Consider the following 19,668-nt stretch of genomic DNA (forward strand, 5'->3'; position numbering starts at 1 on the left):
TTATGAAAATGTATTTTTCTGTTTATAATATATACTGATTTTTCTGGAAGTAGCTATTAATATTATTTTAGCATTCATTTTGCACGTCTTGATCTTATGACTGGATAATAGACATGTGGTGATGTGAGAATTGTTTTGCTTTTTAATGTTTTGTCATTGTACAACATTGTGGTCACCCATTGGGTTCTCTTATGTCAAAATCGTTTTGCTCTGGTTCTGCCTAAGATGAGTTAAGTAATATATAAAAAAACAAATTTTTCGCAAAGTATTCCTTTAATTAACATGTAACACATTTCCAGTCTCTGGCTCCATGATTAGTGACTATTAAACACCTTACCTCAAAACTGTTTTCCTTAAATGAAAAATCTCAGAACACAGTATTCAGCATTGTCCACGTTTAGGAGAAATATCAATTTGGCAAATTCAAAAAATAATTATATAATAACAGTAAAAAGTAAATATTCTTGTTGGTCACTTAAACCTTACACATTATTTGTAGTAATTATCCAGGTGGCAGGATGCTGCAGTACTAAAACTGTGATTACAAGTTTAATTCTTTAGTCTTTTGAATACCAATTTTTTTTTAATTCAGATTTTTTTTTACAGTTTTTAAATAAAATGTCCAGCTGACAGCTCTACCAAATACCACCAGACACTTCCTTTTTCACTTCACTCTTCTTCTGTTTCTCTGGTCGCATTGTGTAGGCCCGTTGGACAGTAAGGCGTTCTTCAGAGGTTTCTAATATTTGCTCTTATTACTCAGAGGATGCTTTTATCCTTGATTCTGATTCTCTTTCTGCCAATGAGTTGGACTGTACACATTTATTTGATTTGTAATAGGAAAAAATAAAATAATTATTTAAGGACAATATTTTGCCTAGGATGGAGGCATTATTAATCTTTATTTTATTTCCTTGTAAAAACAATATATTTTAATTAAAATAATGAAGAAAATCTGAAAATTCATGATAAAGATAAAAAAGAGAATACAAATTGTAGGTTTGTGCTCAAAATAAGGAGAATACTAAGTAAAGATAGATGAGAAAATATAATTGAACTAATCAAATGAATTAACAACAAACAATTACATTCTTAAAATGATTGTCTTATCAGTATTTGGTTGTGAAATTTGTACCATCAGCACTCTGCAGTGTGTGCTTTAATAAATCCAAGGTGTAGATGAGATTTAATGTTTGTGCTGAACCTGAAATGCTTTGGTCACATTAAGTGACAAAAAGACTCAGCAGGGATAGATAGCACTGATACCTGGAAACATTAAAGGTCAAATACTGAAAACTAGATGAATGAGTGCCATTCCAGAATGAGACAAAATGCATCTCCAAAATGTGTCAAATATCATTATGCTCATCTGGTGACAAGTCTGAAGTGTTGTGGGTTGATGTTAGGGATTCATAAGAAGGAAAGATGGAGACATTGGGTTGAAGCCGGTAAGGTGATTTGGGAAAATCAATATCATTGTCATGCATTAAGTATAATTTGTCACAGTTTCATTTAATCAAATTTTTTGGTAAATTTAGAATTATGAAAAAGTTGGATGACTTCTGGTCAGATTACATATGAGCTGTGTTTTCTGCCACACAGAGGGTGTTACTAAGAACTGAGTGAAAGGGGGCCCAATCTTCTGTGCATGCCACATTTTCTTTTCCAGTTTGTTGCATTTAGTAAATAAGCAGTAATTTTGCACATGTCAGGTTTTTCCCAATCGGTTAAATTTAGTTAAATTAGTAATTGTGCATTACATTTGCAGAAGTATGTTGTGTTTACATTAAGTTTGTTCCCTGTAATGGTTGTGCTAACTTATTTTTATTTAGAAAAGCAACAAAACATGTAATCTGGCCAGGCGTGTCTAAACATTTGCACAAGACTATTTGATATTTGAAGTTGACCCTTTTAAAAGGTATCTCTTCTTTGTCTTGGTCAGGTTTGTTGAGGTAACTATGTGTACTTGTTGATTGTGCACAGTCCATTTTGGTTTACTTTAGCAAACTAATTTAAGAGATAAACATCATTTTAGGAGCTCTTGACACAATAAGAGTGCTTAAGGAAAGCCTCACGTAAATGGGTCTGAATCTGCAAATTCCACTCAAAGTGCCCTAACCAGGATTCAAAAGGAGTTGGGTGAGAATATTTACCTTAGCGTCTTTCTAAAGACAGGCAGAGCCCTTGTAGTGACATGCTTTTTAGTTTGTGCTGCTTACTGTTTGGTCATTAGTAGACGGGGAGTTAGATTTAAGCATCAGCAATTTTAATGTGTCATGATAATCAAATGTGCTTCTACTCCTCATTGAATTCTTGTTTGTAATGACTGTGCTTTCAAGGCCAGTTAAAGACAGATGAACACCATGACTTTGGTTGACAGTAACACTCCTAGAAATGTATTGCTTTAAGACATGATTTCAAGCTATTATTGTATTTCAGTATATTAGTATCTGTGAGAATCAACGGGTGCTTAGTAGTCCCCAAAATTCTGTAGTTGATTATTTGAAATGCTAACATCTTGATGTGTTATCCAATCTGTATTCAAGAAAGAGGTATCGTTGTGTTGCCAGAAGTAGAGAGGTAGCCACTGGAGATGCTGTCAAGGTTAGCGAAGGTAGTTGAGTAGATTCCAGTAATGTGCAGGTCAGATAGGCTGGGCTTCTCCTCAAAGTTTGGCGTCACTAGGTCAGCACTGGAGCAGCCAATATCTTCTGGACAGCTGGCCAAACAGGACGGGCTGACTGCAGACATAAAAGGAGTCGTTGAAATAATAACCAGTGGGTCAAGATTCAGGCTGTCATCTTTCAGTTCCTCCCATAGGTTTTCTGTTTTTTGGGGAAAAAAAATGCACTGTGGGAGCAGTTTAAACATTGCTGTTGAAGTAGGTTTTATTGACAAACCTCCTGCATACATCTTGGAGGTTTTGGTTGTTTCACTCATACTTCAGCACCTGCGCATGCATACTTGCATCATTTACAATCTTGTGATACACACACAGGCATGCAAAACAGTGTGTTCTATCACTCACAAACGTATACGCCTGTATATGAGCACTTTCACATATGAACAGTAAAGCTAATTAATTAACCTGCACTGAGCCTTTGCTTTCTTTTGTGCACACCATCGTGCCCTCTAGTTGAGTTATTAAGATTTGGCAGATGTGGATTCCTTGAATAAGTGCAGCATTAAAGAAGGATGGCAGTTAGATTCAGAGATGTGGACAGTACAAGCAAAAGTTAGTTGTCTGATTGAGTTAAAAAAAAAATAATACTTCAGGGTGGAAATGAGACAAAACCTGGCAAAATGTTATGTAAACTCATTTTGCAAAAAGAAAAAGAAAAGGGAGGTTGATATCAAAAAGACATGGAAATAAAACTTCATGCTCAATTAAAAAGATAAGATTAAGTGTCAGGTTACTTAAATAACTGACAGATTAAGGTCCAAAAACCTCTGATAGTGGAGTGATTCACAGTACCAGGCATTGGTATGTTTAGAGAAAGAACATCTCAGGAATTGATAAATAAAACATTCAAATAAAAATCAATCCTATAATAACGCTGGTCAACAACAATTTTGCCCCAAGGATTGTGACAGATGATCTTATTTTACTTTATAATGCTTAATCCAAATATGAAGTCAGATTTTTTTCTGTTAGCTTAATTTTCTTGTGGTACAACCTTAATATTTTCATCAAAAATAATAGTTATCATATTAAAAAAAGAATAAAGTTATAGAGATTCGTGGCCATGAACTCATTGTGGATAGATAGTGTTAGTTGATTGACTCGTCAAAGGTCATCTTGAAAGCTGTCTTCTATAGTGAAAGAGATGGGAGTGTTGAAGAAGAGTTGAATAAAGATATGGAAGCTGCTTGGCAGAGAATCAAAAGTGTCTGCACCAACTTTTTGGGAAATTGAAAAGCTGAAATCTATCCTGAAACAGTGAGTGATCTTCTCAAGTTATACCAAACAATGCTGTGCAGTATCTTAACTGTAACTTTATTGTTTGACTCTCACTTGGATTTTTTTTCCCCGAAAATCTTTTTGCACTCAATGATGAACATGAACAAGGGAAAGTATTACCAAGGCAGGTGAAGTCTCACTATGCTTTTCTGAGTATTGCTGTACCGATAAAGGACAGGTCTGGTATTTTTCAAATTTCTTCACAACCATGGTACAGCATATAGTTTGGCCACATGAAATTGTGTTCAAAAATGAAGCATATTTTATAAATTAAAAAGGCAACTAGCCATCTTGTATATTTTATAAAGAAGGTGAAGGGTACTGAAGTCCCAATGTGATAAAAAGCCTTAAAACTTATCAAATTTGTTATGAAGTATTGACCCATATCTTGAGATTACACACATATTTTAAAACAGCATATCCTTGTCATTTTAAAAAGGAAAAAAGTGAATGCAAACCATAGTTTTGAGATTCAGCCATTTTTAAAGGAGGCAGGCTTTGTGCCTTTTTGCCGAGTTTGTTATTCTCCATGGCACCCTTTCAGATCCTAGGACATGAGTTCACCTTGGAAAGTATTTGCCGAGTGCTGTTAGGGACACTGAATTTTGATGTCCAGGTGTGAATTACTGTCTTAGTTATGTAGACAACTAGACTATAATAACTGAAAAAATCATGCAATCACTTATATTCTTTCACTATATGAATATTATTCTTTATTTTGCAAAGATACTGCCTGCTGGCACTGGAATGATAATGCAGGCATGTGCTTCACTGAGAGAGAATATTGAGCTTGTGCGTAGCATGTTATAAGTGACAAAAACTGAACTGACATTAATGATATACATCCATCCATCTGTCTTCCTAGCCCACTTATCTAGGGCAGGGTCTTTGTACAGCTGGAGCCTATCTCCGCAAGGGTGCACACACACAAAATCTCACATACACACCACACTATAGGGCCATTTTAGCAATGCAAATCTACCTAATCTGCAAGTGTTTGTTTGGACTGTGGACTGTGGGAAGAAACTGGAATACTATGGGAGAACATGCAAACTCTATGCAGAAAGCAGCCGAAATGCAAACGGAGTTCTCTGTCACTGCCAGATTACAGTGCTATCACTTAGCAGCCTATTAATAATAATCATAATTATTACTGTCCTGAATATCTTCCATCCATGAATTTATGTATATATTTTTCTCTGCAGTAGGCACAATAATAATAAACCATCCATCCATCCATCCATCTTCCTAACCTGCTTATCCAGGATAGGGTTGCAAGGGCAGCAGGAGCATATCCCAACGATCCAGGGCACAATTGTAGTGTTCTAATAATAATTATTTTCATAATTGTTGTTGTCAATATCTTCTATCTATTAATCTATTTTTTCTGCTAGAAGCACAATAATAATAATATTAATAATCCATTCATCCAAATAAGGCTACTATCCAGGGCAGGTTCTGTAGGCAGCAGCTGACGCTCCGTAAGCATTGGTTGGATGGAAGGAAGGAAGGAGCAACAGCTAGACAGAGCGACGGTCCACTGCAGGGCAAACATACATACCTACACACACACACAAGTCAGTTTTGCAATACCAATTCAACTAAGTTTAATCATGTTGAAATGTAGTAAATTTAGCACAGAGCTGCCATTCCTGCCTTATAGTGTCATGTTTTACATGTGCATTTATGGATTGATTGGTATTAGTAAATGTCAAAGAGTTTTTTTACCCAGAAACACTGTCCTTGGCTCTTTTATTACAATACCCTCAGCAAAAGCAGTTCATCATGCATTTAAAAAAATTGATAATTGGTTTGTGGCTCATCAATCTGCCTTATTGCAAACTCTGCCTTGTTCATTTTCTGAGCATGTTTTTTTTATTGTGCGTCCACACAACATACCACAGGTTGTCATAACTCCAGTCTGACAACCTCTGCAATGAGCGAAGTAACCAAGAAACATATTCTTACCTTGAGAAAATAGTACCAAGAATCTGTGCTAAAATGTTTTATTTTCAGTTTACTTTTGTTGTCACAAGCATACCTCAGAAACATGGAACACCAGTTTACTTGAAAACTTTTCTTATTTCAAACCAAACGTATTTAGGAAGTTTTAAGGCTTTTCTTCACATTGGGACTCTGGTGTCCATTAGGTCCATTATACAGTAAAATGCAAGAGTAGGCCATGTATTTTTAAAACTTTTGAACACAATTTCATGTGGCAAATTACTTTTGATTTGAAAAATACCAAACGTTTCCTCCGAGAGATGTTCTTGAGGCAAAGTACAGCAAAAAATCAAAAACAGCTACGTTTTACATTGTAAACTATGTGTGTTATATTAATAAGCATGTAAATATATGTTTTCAAGTTTAAGTTGCACAATACTCAAAAATCTTCCCTGATATGGAAATTCTAAAAACATATTTGGATTTATTGTCATATCACTCATACATGCTACTATAAGATTCTTTTGTTGAACAATGTAATGTTTTACACTCACACATTTGTATTGTTGACATCAATATCTAATACAGTCTTAATTATTTTTTTTTTTAGTTTTGTTGATATGAGGGCTGAAATCAAAGCAAATCAGGTCAGAAATAGACTTACTGTTGTAATCAATGCCAAAGCTGCTTACAGAAACTAAAGTGTGTTTTTATATTTTTTTACTTCCTCACTAGGATTGTGACCTTGACTTAGTGGTGGCAGGGGGTTATATCTCTCGATGATCCTTAAGGCAATGTTGTCTCAAAATATGTACTCCTGATAGACTAACCCAGGGCAAGGATAGGAGCGAGACAAACAAATTATAATTCTACTTCGATCTTAGAGAACTTTTGCTGAAACAGGGATACCAGGTTTCTGGATGAAGCTCAGCCTAAAAAAATGTAGTATGAACCATCTTTTGGGTTCTTCGCCCACAAAACAGGTAATAGTCAAGTGCAGTGCCAGTCAAGTGACAAGAAAGAATTCAGCAAACCCCATACTATACCATGACAATGTAAACTGGTTGTTGGTATGTGAAATGCTAATTCTGTAGTGCGGAAGGAGCTGGAATTTATATGGGAGGTTGAAAAATACCAACCAGAATTAGTTGTATTTACCTCTGTGTACTTGATTGGATGTAGATCTAAACTTCTTAATCATAGGTGGTCTCTCTCTTTCTTACTCTTAGGTTGTCCTACTGGAGAGACCCAAACTGGTTGTGGGGATATTTGTAATGTGTTTGTTTCATTGAGTGGCTGCACACACAGACGCAGCTGCTCTATACCCTCCCTTTCAGTGCTCATTATGTGTGTTTTTGTTTATATGCATGTTTGTCACTGTTAAGTTCAGCCTGGTGAATCTCAAGTATAGTGACCTAGATCTTATAAAAATTGGATTTCTGCATAACCAGGCTGTTGTGGGCAAATTTTTGCACTCACACAACACCCTGCAGGAAATAGCAAGGACACTAGGTCCTCCATAAAAGATGGAGAGATTAAGCACATATGTAGTATGCAATCAACTGACATTCATGGGGGAGAACTTGCCAACCCTGGCATCATTAGTCAGGAATGTTGTGGGGAGTGGGTAATCAGAGACTTTAGCCCCCGATTTATTGCGTGAAACTCCTGATGTTTTTTAGGAATGTGCAAGAATAATATCATTAAGACTGATCTTTTTGTCTATCCTATTTGTTTCAGTCCCTGATCATAGCACGAAAGGCAAAGGAGAATGCTCTTCAAATTTATACATTGGATAGACTATTGTACAACATAAAGGGAGAAACTCCATGCCATGCAACCCCCTAACCTTCCCTCCCCAAGGGCTCATCGTTTTTATTTGGATAATCTGGGTAAGACTGGATGCAAAAATCACAAGGGGCCTTAGACCCTGATCTCTGCAAATCCTAATGACGTGCCACCACTCTGTGTATGTTAAAACATATATACCAAGCTTACTAAACTGTGATCTGACTCTCCCTCCATGCACAATTTACCCTTCAGCACATTCAGGATTATTTAAATGTATACCTATGGCTTTGTTCAATTCTTGTCACTTGATTTCACATGTACACATTCCTAATCTATCACTCACTAGTCATCACTGGATGATAAGAGCACACACATGCACAATGATACTACCCACACCAGGCAATATCTTTTGCATAATAATGCAATACTTTTGTGAACTAACACAATAATTTGATGCAAAATAATGTATTACTTTTGAAAAATAATGCAGTTCTTTTTGAAATAACACAATACTGTTGCAAAATAATGCAATCATTTTAAAAAATAATGCCATGTTTTTTTTAATATGAAAATAAGCTTCCTTACTTTATTTGGACCAAAGGTTTTTTTTCCTCTATCTGCCTTTGATATTAGGACGTTAAAAACCTTTGCCCAGTTTCTGGGCCTGTACAGGCAGTAAACATGCCTTTTGTTTAGTGGCCAGGCAGCCTAAAGTGGTGAGGCCACAAAGTTTGGTACTGAGTTGTGAAGCTGATAGCAGGTCTGGCTTTTAGCATTTGAGGCCTGCATCCATTTTCAAGTTATGACGAACTTATGACTCTCTTCAGAATAAGTTCAACTCTCCCCACTGCAGGAGCTTTCTCTTGCATCTAGGAAAAGGTCAGGGACATAAGGTTAAAGACTTCAGTGGGGGAGATAGCTGGAAGGAGCTGTCGCCAAAAGGTTTATGGTACCTGTCATGGTGGCAACCTTAGGGACCCGTTGGTGGACACCAGCAATTAAAGAAGCTATCAGTGTCAAATATTAGGTGTAGATTCTTTAGATTTGACTGGGAGGTGTTGGCAGGCCAAAATACTCATGTCATATTGTGGAAGTTGCTATAGGAATATGAAGTTCCAGGCCTGTTGCTTTGATACCCAACTGCACTTGCAGTTTGCAGGATATTCAGTTTGAGAACCAAAGGGTTTAATCTGTGCTGTTTGTAAATGGTAATGATATACCCCTGTCTTCATCAAAGTTGTGATATCTGGTGTTCACTGGAACAGTCATGTTTATCTCCTGGTGAAGAATTTCCTGTTCATCCAGGTAGTGGATGAGAACATGGCCCAAGTGGATTATTTCAAGTACCTTGGGATCTTGTTTATGAGTAGGTGTAGAAGTGACCATGAGATTGAGCAACTAATTGGTGTAGCTATAGCAGATTTGTAGATGAAGCTTTTAAATGTCTGGTCAGAATAAACCCTCATGTTCATCTATGGTCATGAGTTCTGTATAGTAACAGAAAGAATGAAATCATGACTATAAGCAACGGAAACCAGGTTTCTGCACAGGGTTGCTGGGTATACTATGATAGGGTGAGGAGCTTGGCCATTCTTGAGGATATTGACTAGAACTGCTGCTCCTCCACATCAGTTAAGGTGGTTTGGGTATGTAGCTAGAATGTTTCCTGGGATCCAAGGGAGGTGTACAAGGTGCTCACAGGAGACTTAGTAGTTGACCCAGGAAACGCTGTAGGAATTCTGTTTCTTATGTGCTTGTGTTGCTACTGTGACTCTGACCAAGGAAAGTGGAAATGAAAATGGTGTTTTTGCCTTTTATTTTATTTGCTAATATTTTGCATTTATTGGTTACAGGATCTTATTAATGATGGGGAGAAAATCTGGAATGATTTGTCATGATTAAGGCCTTTACATGAACAAAAGCTGAAGTTTAAGCAGGAGTGTGTAGACTTTTGTTATTCATATAAAAATTAAACTGCTCTATACCCGATCGGATCCATGTGTACATAATGTCTTACTTACAATTAAGCACTATTTACAAACACACTTTAACAAACTGTTAGACACACTGCATGTCCCTTACCCTGCAATTCCAAGTCAGTGAGGCTGGGATTCAGGGTGTCAATGTCGCTGCCAAGATCTCCATCTGGCAAGAGTTCCTTCAAGCTTTGACCTGCACATACTTTGTATTCGGCCTGCATTGGAACACATTGAGCTGGAAAGGTCGGGGTGAGAAGTGGAGAGTCCAAGGATCCTGGATGAGATGACTCGTGGATAGTTTGACCCAAAGAAATCTGTTGTCTGCTGGTATGAATGCTTCCTATACCCTGCAGAGGAGGAGGAGGTGGTATGTAGTGTGGCCTTTGACTGAAAGAGATGGACCCTGATCTGGAGTTCGTTGAATATGTGATAGACTGGCTGGAAATGTGTGCTGATGGAAATGGAGATTGAATTTGGTATTCAGGTTGATCTTGGACCAACAAATGTGTATTGGAGAGATGTGCTGAGCTGGTATAGGCAGAAGAGGAGACTTTGTATTTATCTGATTTTTCTCCAAGCAGCCGGTCTAGTTCTTCTGAAATGAAAATAAAGATACATATTAAAAATTTGACTTTAACTTCAGGTATATTTTGTGGCTGTCAAATATTGGCTAATAGCATATGTTTGTACTATGGCAATAAAACATACCTCTCTTGTACCTTTTTAAATATCAAAATGAAAATGATTTACAGTTTTGGACAAACTGGAAACTAATACAGCAACAATCTTTGTGCACATAAAATATTGGTATTTAGATGCTTAGGAAAGATTATAAATCAAAGTTTTGTACAATTGTTTACAAATTGTCATGCCAAAATGAACTTAATATTGTCTAGGCCCACTTTGATCCTGAGAAACAAGCCTTGCCTGCAGTATGGAGTGCAGCATTAAGGCTGTGGTACCATCAAAGCTGACCACCAAGATTCTAGACTTATTACTTTCAACCTGCACAGCTGGATTTTGAATTTTCTAAATGGTAAACCCAGCATGTCCAGATTGGTAGCATCACTTCTCCATTTGAATTCTTCACATTGGTATCCCACATTGTAGTATAGTGAAGTCCCAGCTGTACTCTTAGATAATCCATGGTTTATTTAAATTTTTTGGATTGACCACAACACCTTAGCTATAGTTGAGAAAGCTCAACAACATATTTACTTCCTCAGATGTTGAAGGGTGGCCTAGATATCTCCTTCTATGCTCACCGACTTATACAGGCAAAGAGCTGTGTCCAACCTTACTGGCTCCATTATGTCCTGTAAATGCATCTGGTCAGCTGTGGACCACAAAGCATTACTGGGTGGTAAGAGATGGCTGAAAATATTACTGCAACCTTTTGCTCAGGACATGCGCAGCACACATTGCTGTAGAAAGGCAAATAGTATTATTAAAGACTTCATCCATGCTGCACAGCCACTTTTTTCTCTCCTCAGTTCTGGCAAACTGTACAGGACTTTTAGCTTTGATATCACTATATTGGGGAGGATTTTTATCCACTGATTCTAAGAATACTCAGTAATCACTCTAGCTGCATATGTTTATTTTAAATACTGTTGCATTTTTAATGTATATATTCATTATCTTAGAAAGACTCATTGTTTATATTTTGTCAATATTTCACTAGTGTCACTAATCTGTGGAAGAAATTTAATTTTATTATGCATACATTTCAATGAATTAAAACATGAGTTTTGAGTTATTTTGTGTAGATTAGTGTTGAACAATACTAAATGAGTAAGATTTGGTTTCCATGGTCTAATAGAAAAAAATGTTAAGAAAGCTCAGTATATAAAAGGAATTGGTAAATATATTTTCTGATACCAATCTAAAGTCTGGAAGGTCAGTTTTTAATGAAATACAGAGACATTGCTTAAAGTGAAACAACATCCATCAAAAGAATTTCCCTTCTATGGCACTGGTTTTTAAGAAACATTTATCAATTTTAAACATCTGCTTATTCCAATATGTGATGTTTTTGAGACCAGAGACTATCCCTGAAGGAACAAGGATAAGGCAGGAAACAGCTGTGGACATGACAGGGCACTCAGTCATATTAGGCCAATTAACATGCAAAAGACTAGAGAGGAACTTGCACCTACTCACAGATAGTGAAACAAGAGTGAAATCTGAAACTAGCAGGCTAGAGCTGTGATTAACAGTAGCAACATTGTGCAGTGCCTGTTTAAATCCATTGTTATTGTGACTTTGGCTGTGTTCTTTTTGTAGCTAAAGATGTACTTAGTCTGCTACCTACCAGGTCTTGCCATGCTCTTGCGCACAGTGATAGGGTCTTTCCTCCTCCATTTATGCAGCTCTTCTTGCATTTTTTCCACCTTGGTGGGATTCAGTGCCCAAAGACAACCTTTGCGGGATGAACTTCCATTCTTATTTTCCACCTTCTCAAAACACTTGTTCAGTGACAGGTTGTGGCGGACAGAGTTCTTCCAGCCATCTGGGGCTGTCTGTATCAGGGCAAAGGTTGGTGAAACATAGGTTATGGAAAAACGTCAAAAACAGGAGGACAAGAAACGATAAGGCAAAAAAACCAAAGGATTACTTGAACATGAGAAGCTGAACATATGTTGATAGGTCAATGAATGATCAAAGAAATCTAATAGTCAAGGAAACGGACTTCTTTACTAATACCCTGTAAATTTTTGAGACAAGCTATTTAGGTTTCCTCAGTCTACATCTCGAGCGGGGCTTCAGACATTTAAAAGTCTGCACTGCACTTTTGTACCTGTTTTTTGGTTGTACCACTTTTTGACTACCTTGTCTCTCTTCCCCCAGACATCCTCTGCTTTATTCTTTATGCTTTATTATACTGCATTCAAATAAAGTTTCAGTTTCTTGAAAACCCTGAGTGAACCTGAGCAACTGTGACCCAAAGCATGACAATATGCAATTATATACACATAAGTCACAACATTACTGCTACTATAAACTGTAGTAGAAACGGCATCATTTTTCATCCTCATCATCATTATTATTATTGCTGGGACTTGCATCTCCAACACTGTATAATTATAGTTTAATATAGGATAGTAAGTAAATTGTAAACCCTAAACTCTAAATTGTTTAAGTAAATGTGTTGTTGTAATTATATGCTCTACTTATATCTTAGATTATTAGGTAATATAATATTCTCTGCCATGTTAAGTTGCCCAGATATGTAGTGGAAGTTTGATTAGGTGGCCCGTCTTGCATTTTGAGACATGCAAAGAGGTAAATAACCTGTCTGTTTCTTAACAGTGTTTTTCCTTTTTATATTTTTCTATTTTTGTAATGACTGCAATGTAAAACTGTTTTGCTTTAGTCACAAATAATATTGTGATACTTGTGACTCATATTTTCTGTTATTTTTTTGGAATATGTGGCTGAAACATATATACAGTATATATTTTACTAAATGCATATATCTGCTTTTACTTCAGCTGAACCCCATATACAGTATATCTGTAATGGCTAGATTTGACCTTTTTGGCTAACAATACATAATGGCTTTCAGAATGCACACTGTAAATAGGTTGGTTATTTCTGCTCATCAGCTTAGCTTGATTTTTTTTCCTGCATATATTCAGATTAGTGAGGCTATGTTCAAGTAAAGGAGAACAATTTCATTTTTACAGTGTAAGCCACTATTGTAATGTACTGACGTTTGCAGTGATATTGTAGAGTTCATGTCATCTTTTTTTCTCAGTGTAGAGCTGTTTTTTACTTTAGAAGCAGAGCCTTTTCTGAAAAAGTTAACACAACTTGGGTCTATGTTGATCTGTCATGTTGATAAAGTGGTCAATTTATTAATGCTGTATGTTTAATCTTCATCAGACACATCTACAGGAATGCTGCCCTTGCTTGCAGTGTGCATTCCTTACACCCCCTAATACTTTTTTTATATGTACCTTTTCTTGGAAAGAAGCCATGCTTTTAACTGATCAGCCTCTTCAGTCAACACCAAGATTCACCTACCCATTCATTTTTTAATCAGACAAAGTATACCATCAATTGCCAATGTTATTTTTTTCATTCTAAATAGTGAATTGTTTACAGTACTTTTCAAATATGCTATATGCAGCTGTACATACAGAATGTATCACACTGTAGGTTTCAGGCTCTAGGAGAGGTGGCTTAACCCAGAAGACCTCTCTACATTTGCTTTCTTTATTCAGCCCTTGTGGTCGGCAGTTTTGGCCTGGTATTGCCATAATATTTCCACCGTGCCTCTTAAAACTCTGAACTGCAATTGTGACAATGCACAAGAGTGTATATGACGGCTGAAATAGTGAGTTGTAGTTAAAGACTTGGTTACGAGCCATTTTAAGGTCATTTAAATTTACAGTGTTGGCTCTGAGATATACTTGTGAACTGGAATGATTGGTATTGCTATTTGAAAGTTAACTTCACTAAGCTCTGGCTCTGTGTGTGTGTGTGTGCAAAGAGTTTACAATAAAATTACAGGCTGATAATTTTAGGTTCTTTTGCAAATTAAAGGAAATTTGAAGCTAAGGTCTGCTCAACACTCAACTCATGCTATGTGAGCATCTGAGAAATTTGAACTTAGAGACACTTTTTAACATATGTTTGTCAATTATTTTCTTAATATCCATTACAATGCTTTGAATGACCGAGTCTGCATACGGTGTTTCACTGATTTGATAGCAAGTAATCCAACTGTATAATTTTAAGTTCCACAATATGTAAAATTCCCTTCTTATTGGGTTTTATAAAGAAAAGTAAATGATGAAAAATAAACTCTTCAACACAGTTTTGTAACTTAGGTAGAGACTGTACTGAAGCTCTCTCTACTTTGCTTTTGTCAATATATCTGGATTCATGCCCAGTTTATTATTTCACGGTTTTTGTCATTTAGATATTTCATTTACTTGTCATATCACCAGAGATTGAAGGATGTGTTGCATGTTGGCCCTTGCAGATTTATGCTTTTTTCTGCATATAGCCTAGTTCAGTCTCTTTCCATAGTTATTTCTTATGCTCACTAAAGGTCTAATTAAACATCAGAGTGAGTATTTAAGATTCAGTTTTTAACTTGTCAAATAAGGAGCTACAATAACAGCCAACACAACCAGATGAATAGAACTAGGAAATGGTAATAAAGTCAAGGTGACCAAGTGAGGACAAAACACAGCAGTAATCAACCTCCCTTGTCAGTGTTTTTCTGTCTAAAGTTCATTCAAATTAACTGACAGTAACGCAAGATCAGCTTGACAAAGTGATATCAGAACCTGCTTACCTGATCTGTAGTATTTAATTATCATGTTCCATCTGTTTACCTACTGAGAGAATTCCCCAGTCTTTTAGGTACATTCACAGACAATTAAAACAGCACCTACTACCATTGTCATGTCTGCCTGTCCACATGAAACAAGATGGCTCCCAGTGCACTGATTTTGTTGAAATCTGGGAGTGTTCTTTAAGGGAATTTGTCTGGAAAGTTGTCTCAAATACAAATACAACACACTATACAAAGTTTTGAAATTTCAAAAGTTCACATTAAAAAAATACTACATTTTCAGATTTGTCTGCCTTTTACACAGAGAAATATTCAGTGCAGCTTCAATTACAGATTAGTTTTCTGTATCTAATTTTCTCATTCAAGAGTCATTCTGGACAACAGAACAGTTAAACACTGGTAGATTTGTGCGCGTTGCTTAATATGTTGCTTGTAGAAGCAGCTCTGCAGCGGCATGCTTAAACTTCAGTCACAGTAGCTCACTTCTAGTCCCTTTATATTGAAACAGGTACAGTGCATCCGGAAAGTATTCACATCGCATCACTTTTTCCACATTTTGTTATGTTACAGCCTTATTTGAAAATGGATTAAATTCATTTTTTTACTCAGAATTCTACACACAGCACCCCATAATGACAATGTGAAAAAAGATTACTTGAGGTTTTTGCAAATTTATTAAAAATAAAAAAATTGAGAAAGCACATGTACATAAGTATTCACAGCCTTTGCCATGAAGCTCACAATTGAGCTCAGGTGCATCCTGTTTCCCCTGATCATCCTTGAGATGTTTCTGCAGCTTAATTGGAGTCCACCTGTAGTAAATTCAGTTGATTGGACATGATTTGGAAAGGCAAACACCTGTCTATATAAGGTCTCACAGTTGACAGTTCATGTCAGAGCACAAACCAAGCATGAAGTCAAAGGAATTGTCTGCAGATCTCTGAGACAGGATTGTCTCGCGGCACAAATCTGGGGAAGGTTACAGAAAAACTTCTGCTGCTTTGAAGGTCCCAATGAGCACAGTGGCCTCCATCATCCGTAAGTGGAAGAAGTTCGAAACCACCAGGACTCTTCCTAGAGCTGGCCGGCTATCTAAACTCAGCGATTAGGGGAGAAGGGCGTTAGTCAGGGAGGTGACCAAGAACCCGATGGTCACTCTTGTCAGAGCTCCAGAGGTCCTCTGTGGAGAGAGGAGAACCTTCCAGAAGGACAACCATCTCTGCAGCAATCCACCAATCAGGCCTGTATGGTAGAGGGGCCAGACGGAAGCCACTCCTTAGTAAAAGGCACATGGCAGCCCGCCTGGAGTTTGCCAAAAGTCACCTGAAGGACTCTCAGACCATGAGAAACAAAATTCTCTGGTCTGATGAGACAAAGATTGAACTCTTTGGTGTGAATGTCAGGCGTCACGTTTGGAGGAAACCAGGCCAATACCATCTCTACAGTGAAGCATGGTGGTGGCAGTATCATGCTGTGGGGATGTTTTTCAGTGGCAGGAACTGGGAGACTAGTCAGGATAAAGGGAAAGATGACTGCAGCAATGTACAGAGACATCCTGGATGAAAACCTGCTCCAGAGCGCTCTTGACCTCAGACTGGGGCGACGGTTCATCTTTCAGCAGGACAACAACCCTAAGCACACAGCCAAGATATCAAAGGAGTGGCTTCAGGACAACTCTGTGAATGTCCTTGAGTGCCCAGCCAGAGCCCAGACTTGAATCCAATTGAACATCTCTGAAGAGATCTTAATATGGTTGTGCACTGATGCTTCCCATCCAACCTGATGGAGCTTGAGAGGTGCTGCAAAGTGGAATGGGCAAAACTGGCCAAGGATAGGTGTGCCAAGCTTGTGGCATCATATTCAAAAAGACTTGAGGCTGTAATTGCTGCCAAAGGTGCATCGACAAAAGTATTGAGCAAAGGCTGTGAATACTTATGTACATGTGCTTTCTCAATTTTTTTATTCTTAATAAATTTGCAAAAACCTCAAGTAAACTTTTACATTGTCATATTGGGGTGTTGTGTGTAGAATTCTGAGGAAAAAAATAAATGTAATCCATTTTGGAATAAGGCTGTAACATAACAAAATGTGGAAAAAGCGATGTGCTGTGAATACTTTCCGGATGCACTTAAGCTAACTGAGTGAGTCTAGTCACTAGAAAATTAAAAAAAAAAAATTCAAATTTTATAACAGTAAATGTTCTAATTACCTCTAGATGTTACACCTTATGTACATTTTCTTACTTGTTATAATGAGTGTCTACATCCCACTGAAGCTAACATTAGGATGATGCTAACCAATCTGTAAAACAGCATTATGAATGAGTACTTTACATCTGGGGAGATTATTTTTGCTGAGGACTTCATTAAAGCAGATTTCAGGAAATTTACCCTAAATATCAACAACATCTCACCTTCCGGGAGGGCTAACACTCTGGGCCACTATAGCTTACTTAAACTGGACTAAAGAGGCATATAAAAAGCTGCAGGATTATTTTGTATCTGTAAGTTGTGGAATGTTTAGGGATTCCTCCTCAGATCTGCATGAGTATGCAACTGCTGCAACTGCATTGATCAAAAAATGTTTGGATAGCTCTGTGACTGTGAAAACAATCCACATATTTCATAATAAGAAACACTAGATTGCCAGTGTCATCCATAATTTACTGCAGGTTTCGGATCAGTGATATAGAGACATACTAGAAATGAAGCCGAAGAAAACAATTGAAGTTTCTAAATATCAATATAATGATAAACTACAGACTTAGGCAGGGTTTATAGATGCCTACAGATAACTGAAGACTGATCTAGACACTCAGATTTTCTCTTCTGGATGCACTTAATTCTTTGTCCAGCTGTGTCCACAGAACCACATGATTTGTGTGTGTTTGAAAGATTAATCTGGAAAATCTGTAGCAACCGGTTAGCTGCCATTGTTATAAGCCTCTTTAATATTTCACTTACAGAATTGATGGGCGCTTGTCTGCTCCAGTAAGTCAGTAAGAAAATCACTGTTCCAGTGGCACTAACTCCCATTATGATGATATGATTTGAGAGATTAGTACTGGTAAACAATAATTGTAAGATTCCAGGTAGTTTGTACCACCTCTTGCTTGAATGTTGTCACATCTTGTCTGTTGAGGTCTGTAGGGGATGTCATATTTCTTGCACTTTTATTTGAATACATGACAATAAACATGACTTTCTAAACCATGAAACATTTTTTGAGCCAGAGCTCATCCAGGCTACATTAGTTGCAAATATGGAACAAAACTGGTTAGAATGTCAGACCATAACATTACATGCTGATTTTTACACCCACCCTAACTCAGTTCAACATTTCAATTTAGATTTGACACTCAAACTAATATACATGTTTTTATGATGCAGAAGGAAACTAGAGTGCCTAGTGAAAATTTACAACAACTTTTCAAAGCAGTGTACATGATGGAAACAGGACTACCCATTGAGGGAAGACGTTTTCTCAGGAATAAGCAAGACGATAGTTTTCTCAGTTCATTTACTGCTGCTAATGATGGAGAGCACTGGCCTTAGAGCAAGCAATCACAGAAAATAGAAATAGAAAGTATTTGATACACTTAACGCTTATTTCACAAAAACTTTACTGGGTCAACATATAAGATGCAAGCAAAAAAGAAAGAAGTAGGCCACCTAATTAATGGGATTTGTATCCACCTTATAAACTGTCACTCCCTTTTAGATTCACTGACAATAATATGTTTAAATTACTAAGAAGTAGTCAACTACCAAGAAACAGTTTAGTAAAAGAGTCCTCAAAATTTGGTCTCATGTTTTGAATGTTCTATATTGTAAACTCTTTCCAAACTGAGAAATGGGACCATGCGCTCATATTAATAGATCATGCTGTTCCTTCTCCGTATCAATTGCTTATCCCTCACCTCTAACCCTGTTTTTGTCTTTTAAGTTGTAATTTAATTCTTGAATGATCCCATTCTCCCCCTGTCATGGTGTAAGTAAACTCCTACAAATGTACTATGCCGTTGACCTCACAGTTTTTCTACTTATCCTTTAGGTCTGGGCAAATCTCCTGAATTGAATACTGTATAAAAGATGTTTTCTATTTGCTGTATTACCTTGAAATATGGGAAATGCTCTGTCATGAAGTTGTAAATTTCACTGACTGGCAAGCTTCCTGTTTTGCTGTTCCTTAGTGCCATGAAGATCAAAATACTGTTAAAAAGAAAAGAACACAGGTTTTATTCACTACTTGAACATATCTAAAATAGTTCCAGTGGCAGCCTTTATGTAACACAAAAACACAAAAAAGCAATCTGGCATTACTAAACTAATTTTTGAAGTTTTAAGCCACCCAGTAGCCAGTGTCAAATAAAACAGAAGTCAAGTCAGAGTTGATTTATAGAGCACATTTAAGGCCACAGAAGTGGTTTTCAAAGTGCTGTACATGAAAGTAAGAAAATAATGTCAAAGATTATTGAATAAAAAGTTAATAAAAAGAAATACACATCAAAAAGTAAATAAAAATCAATAAACAATTAACAAATTATAATTTGCAACACATAAAAACATGTCCTGAGTAACTAAAAGCCAGAGAGAAAAAATGTGTTCCCAGCATAGATTAAAAATTGACAAGGTTGGAGCTGCTTTTACCAGCAGTAGGCTGATCCAAAGCCAAGGAGCAGT

The 19,668-nt window shown here is 36.9% G+C and overlaps 1 protein-coding gene across 1 annotated transcript in view; it reads right to left on the minus strand.

The window, feature by feature from the left end:
• Positions 1–1,001: 1,001 nt before the first annotated feature.
• foxn1 (forkhead box N1) overlaps positions 1,002–19,668 on the minus strand; it is a 78,571-nt gene continuing 59,904 nt past the window's right edge. Inside the window, exons 6-9 of the mRNA XM_039757073.1 lie at positions 19,101–19,197; positions 11,990–12,197; positions 9,779–10,270; positions 1,002–2,825 (exon numbers count right to left, since the gene is read on the minus strand). Coding sequence (XP_039613007.1) covers positions 2,542–2,825; positions 9,779–10,270; positions 11,990–12,197; positions 19,101–19,197 — 1,081 coding nt within the window. The 3' untranslated portion in view covers positions 1,002–2,541. The remainder of the gene's footprint in view (positions 2,826–9,778; positions 10,271–11,989; positions 12,198–19,100; positions 19,198–19,668) is intronic.

Source organism: Polypterus senegalus, chromosome 6 (genome assembly GCF_016835505.1).
Source record: "Polypterus senegalus isolate Bchr_013 chromosome 6, ASM1683550v1, whole genome shotgun sequence".
Classification (NCBI taxonomy): Eukaryota; Metazoa; Chordata; class Cladistia; order Polypteriformes; family Polypteridae; genus Polypterus; species Polypterus senegalus.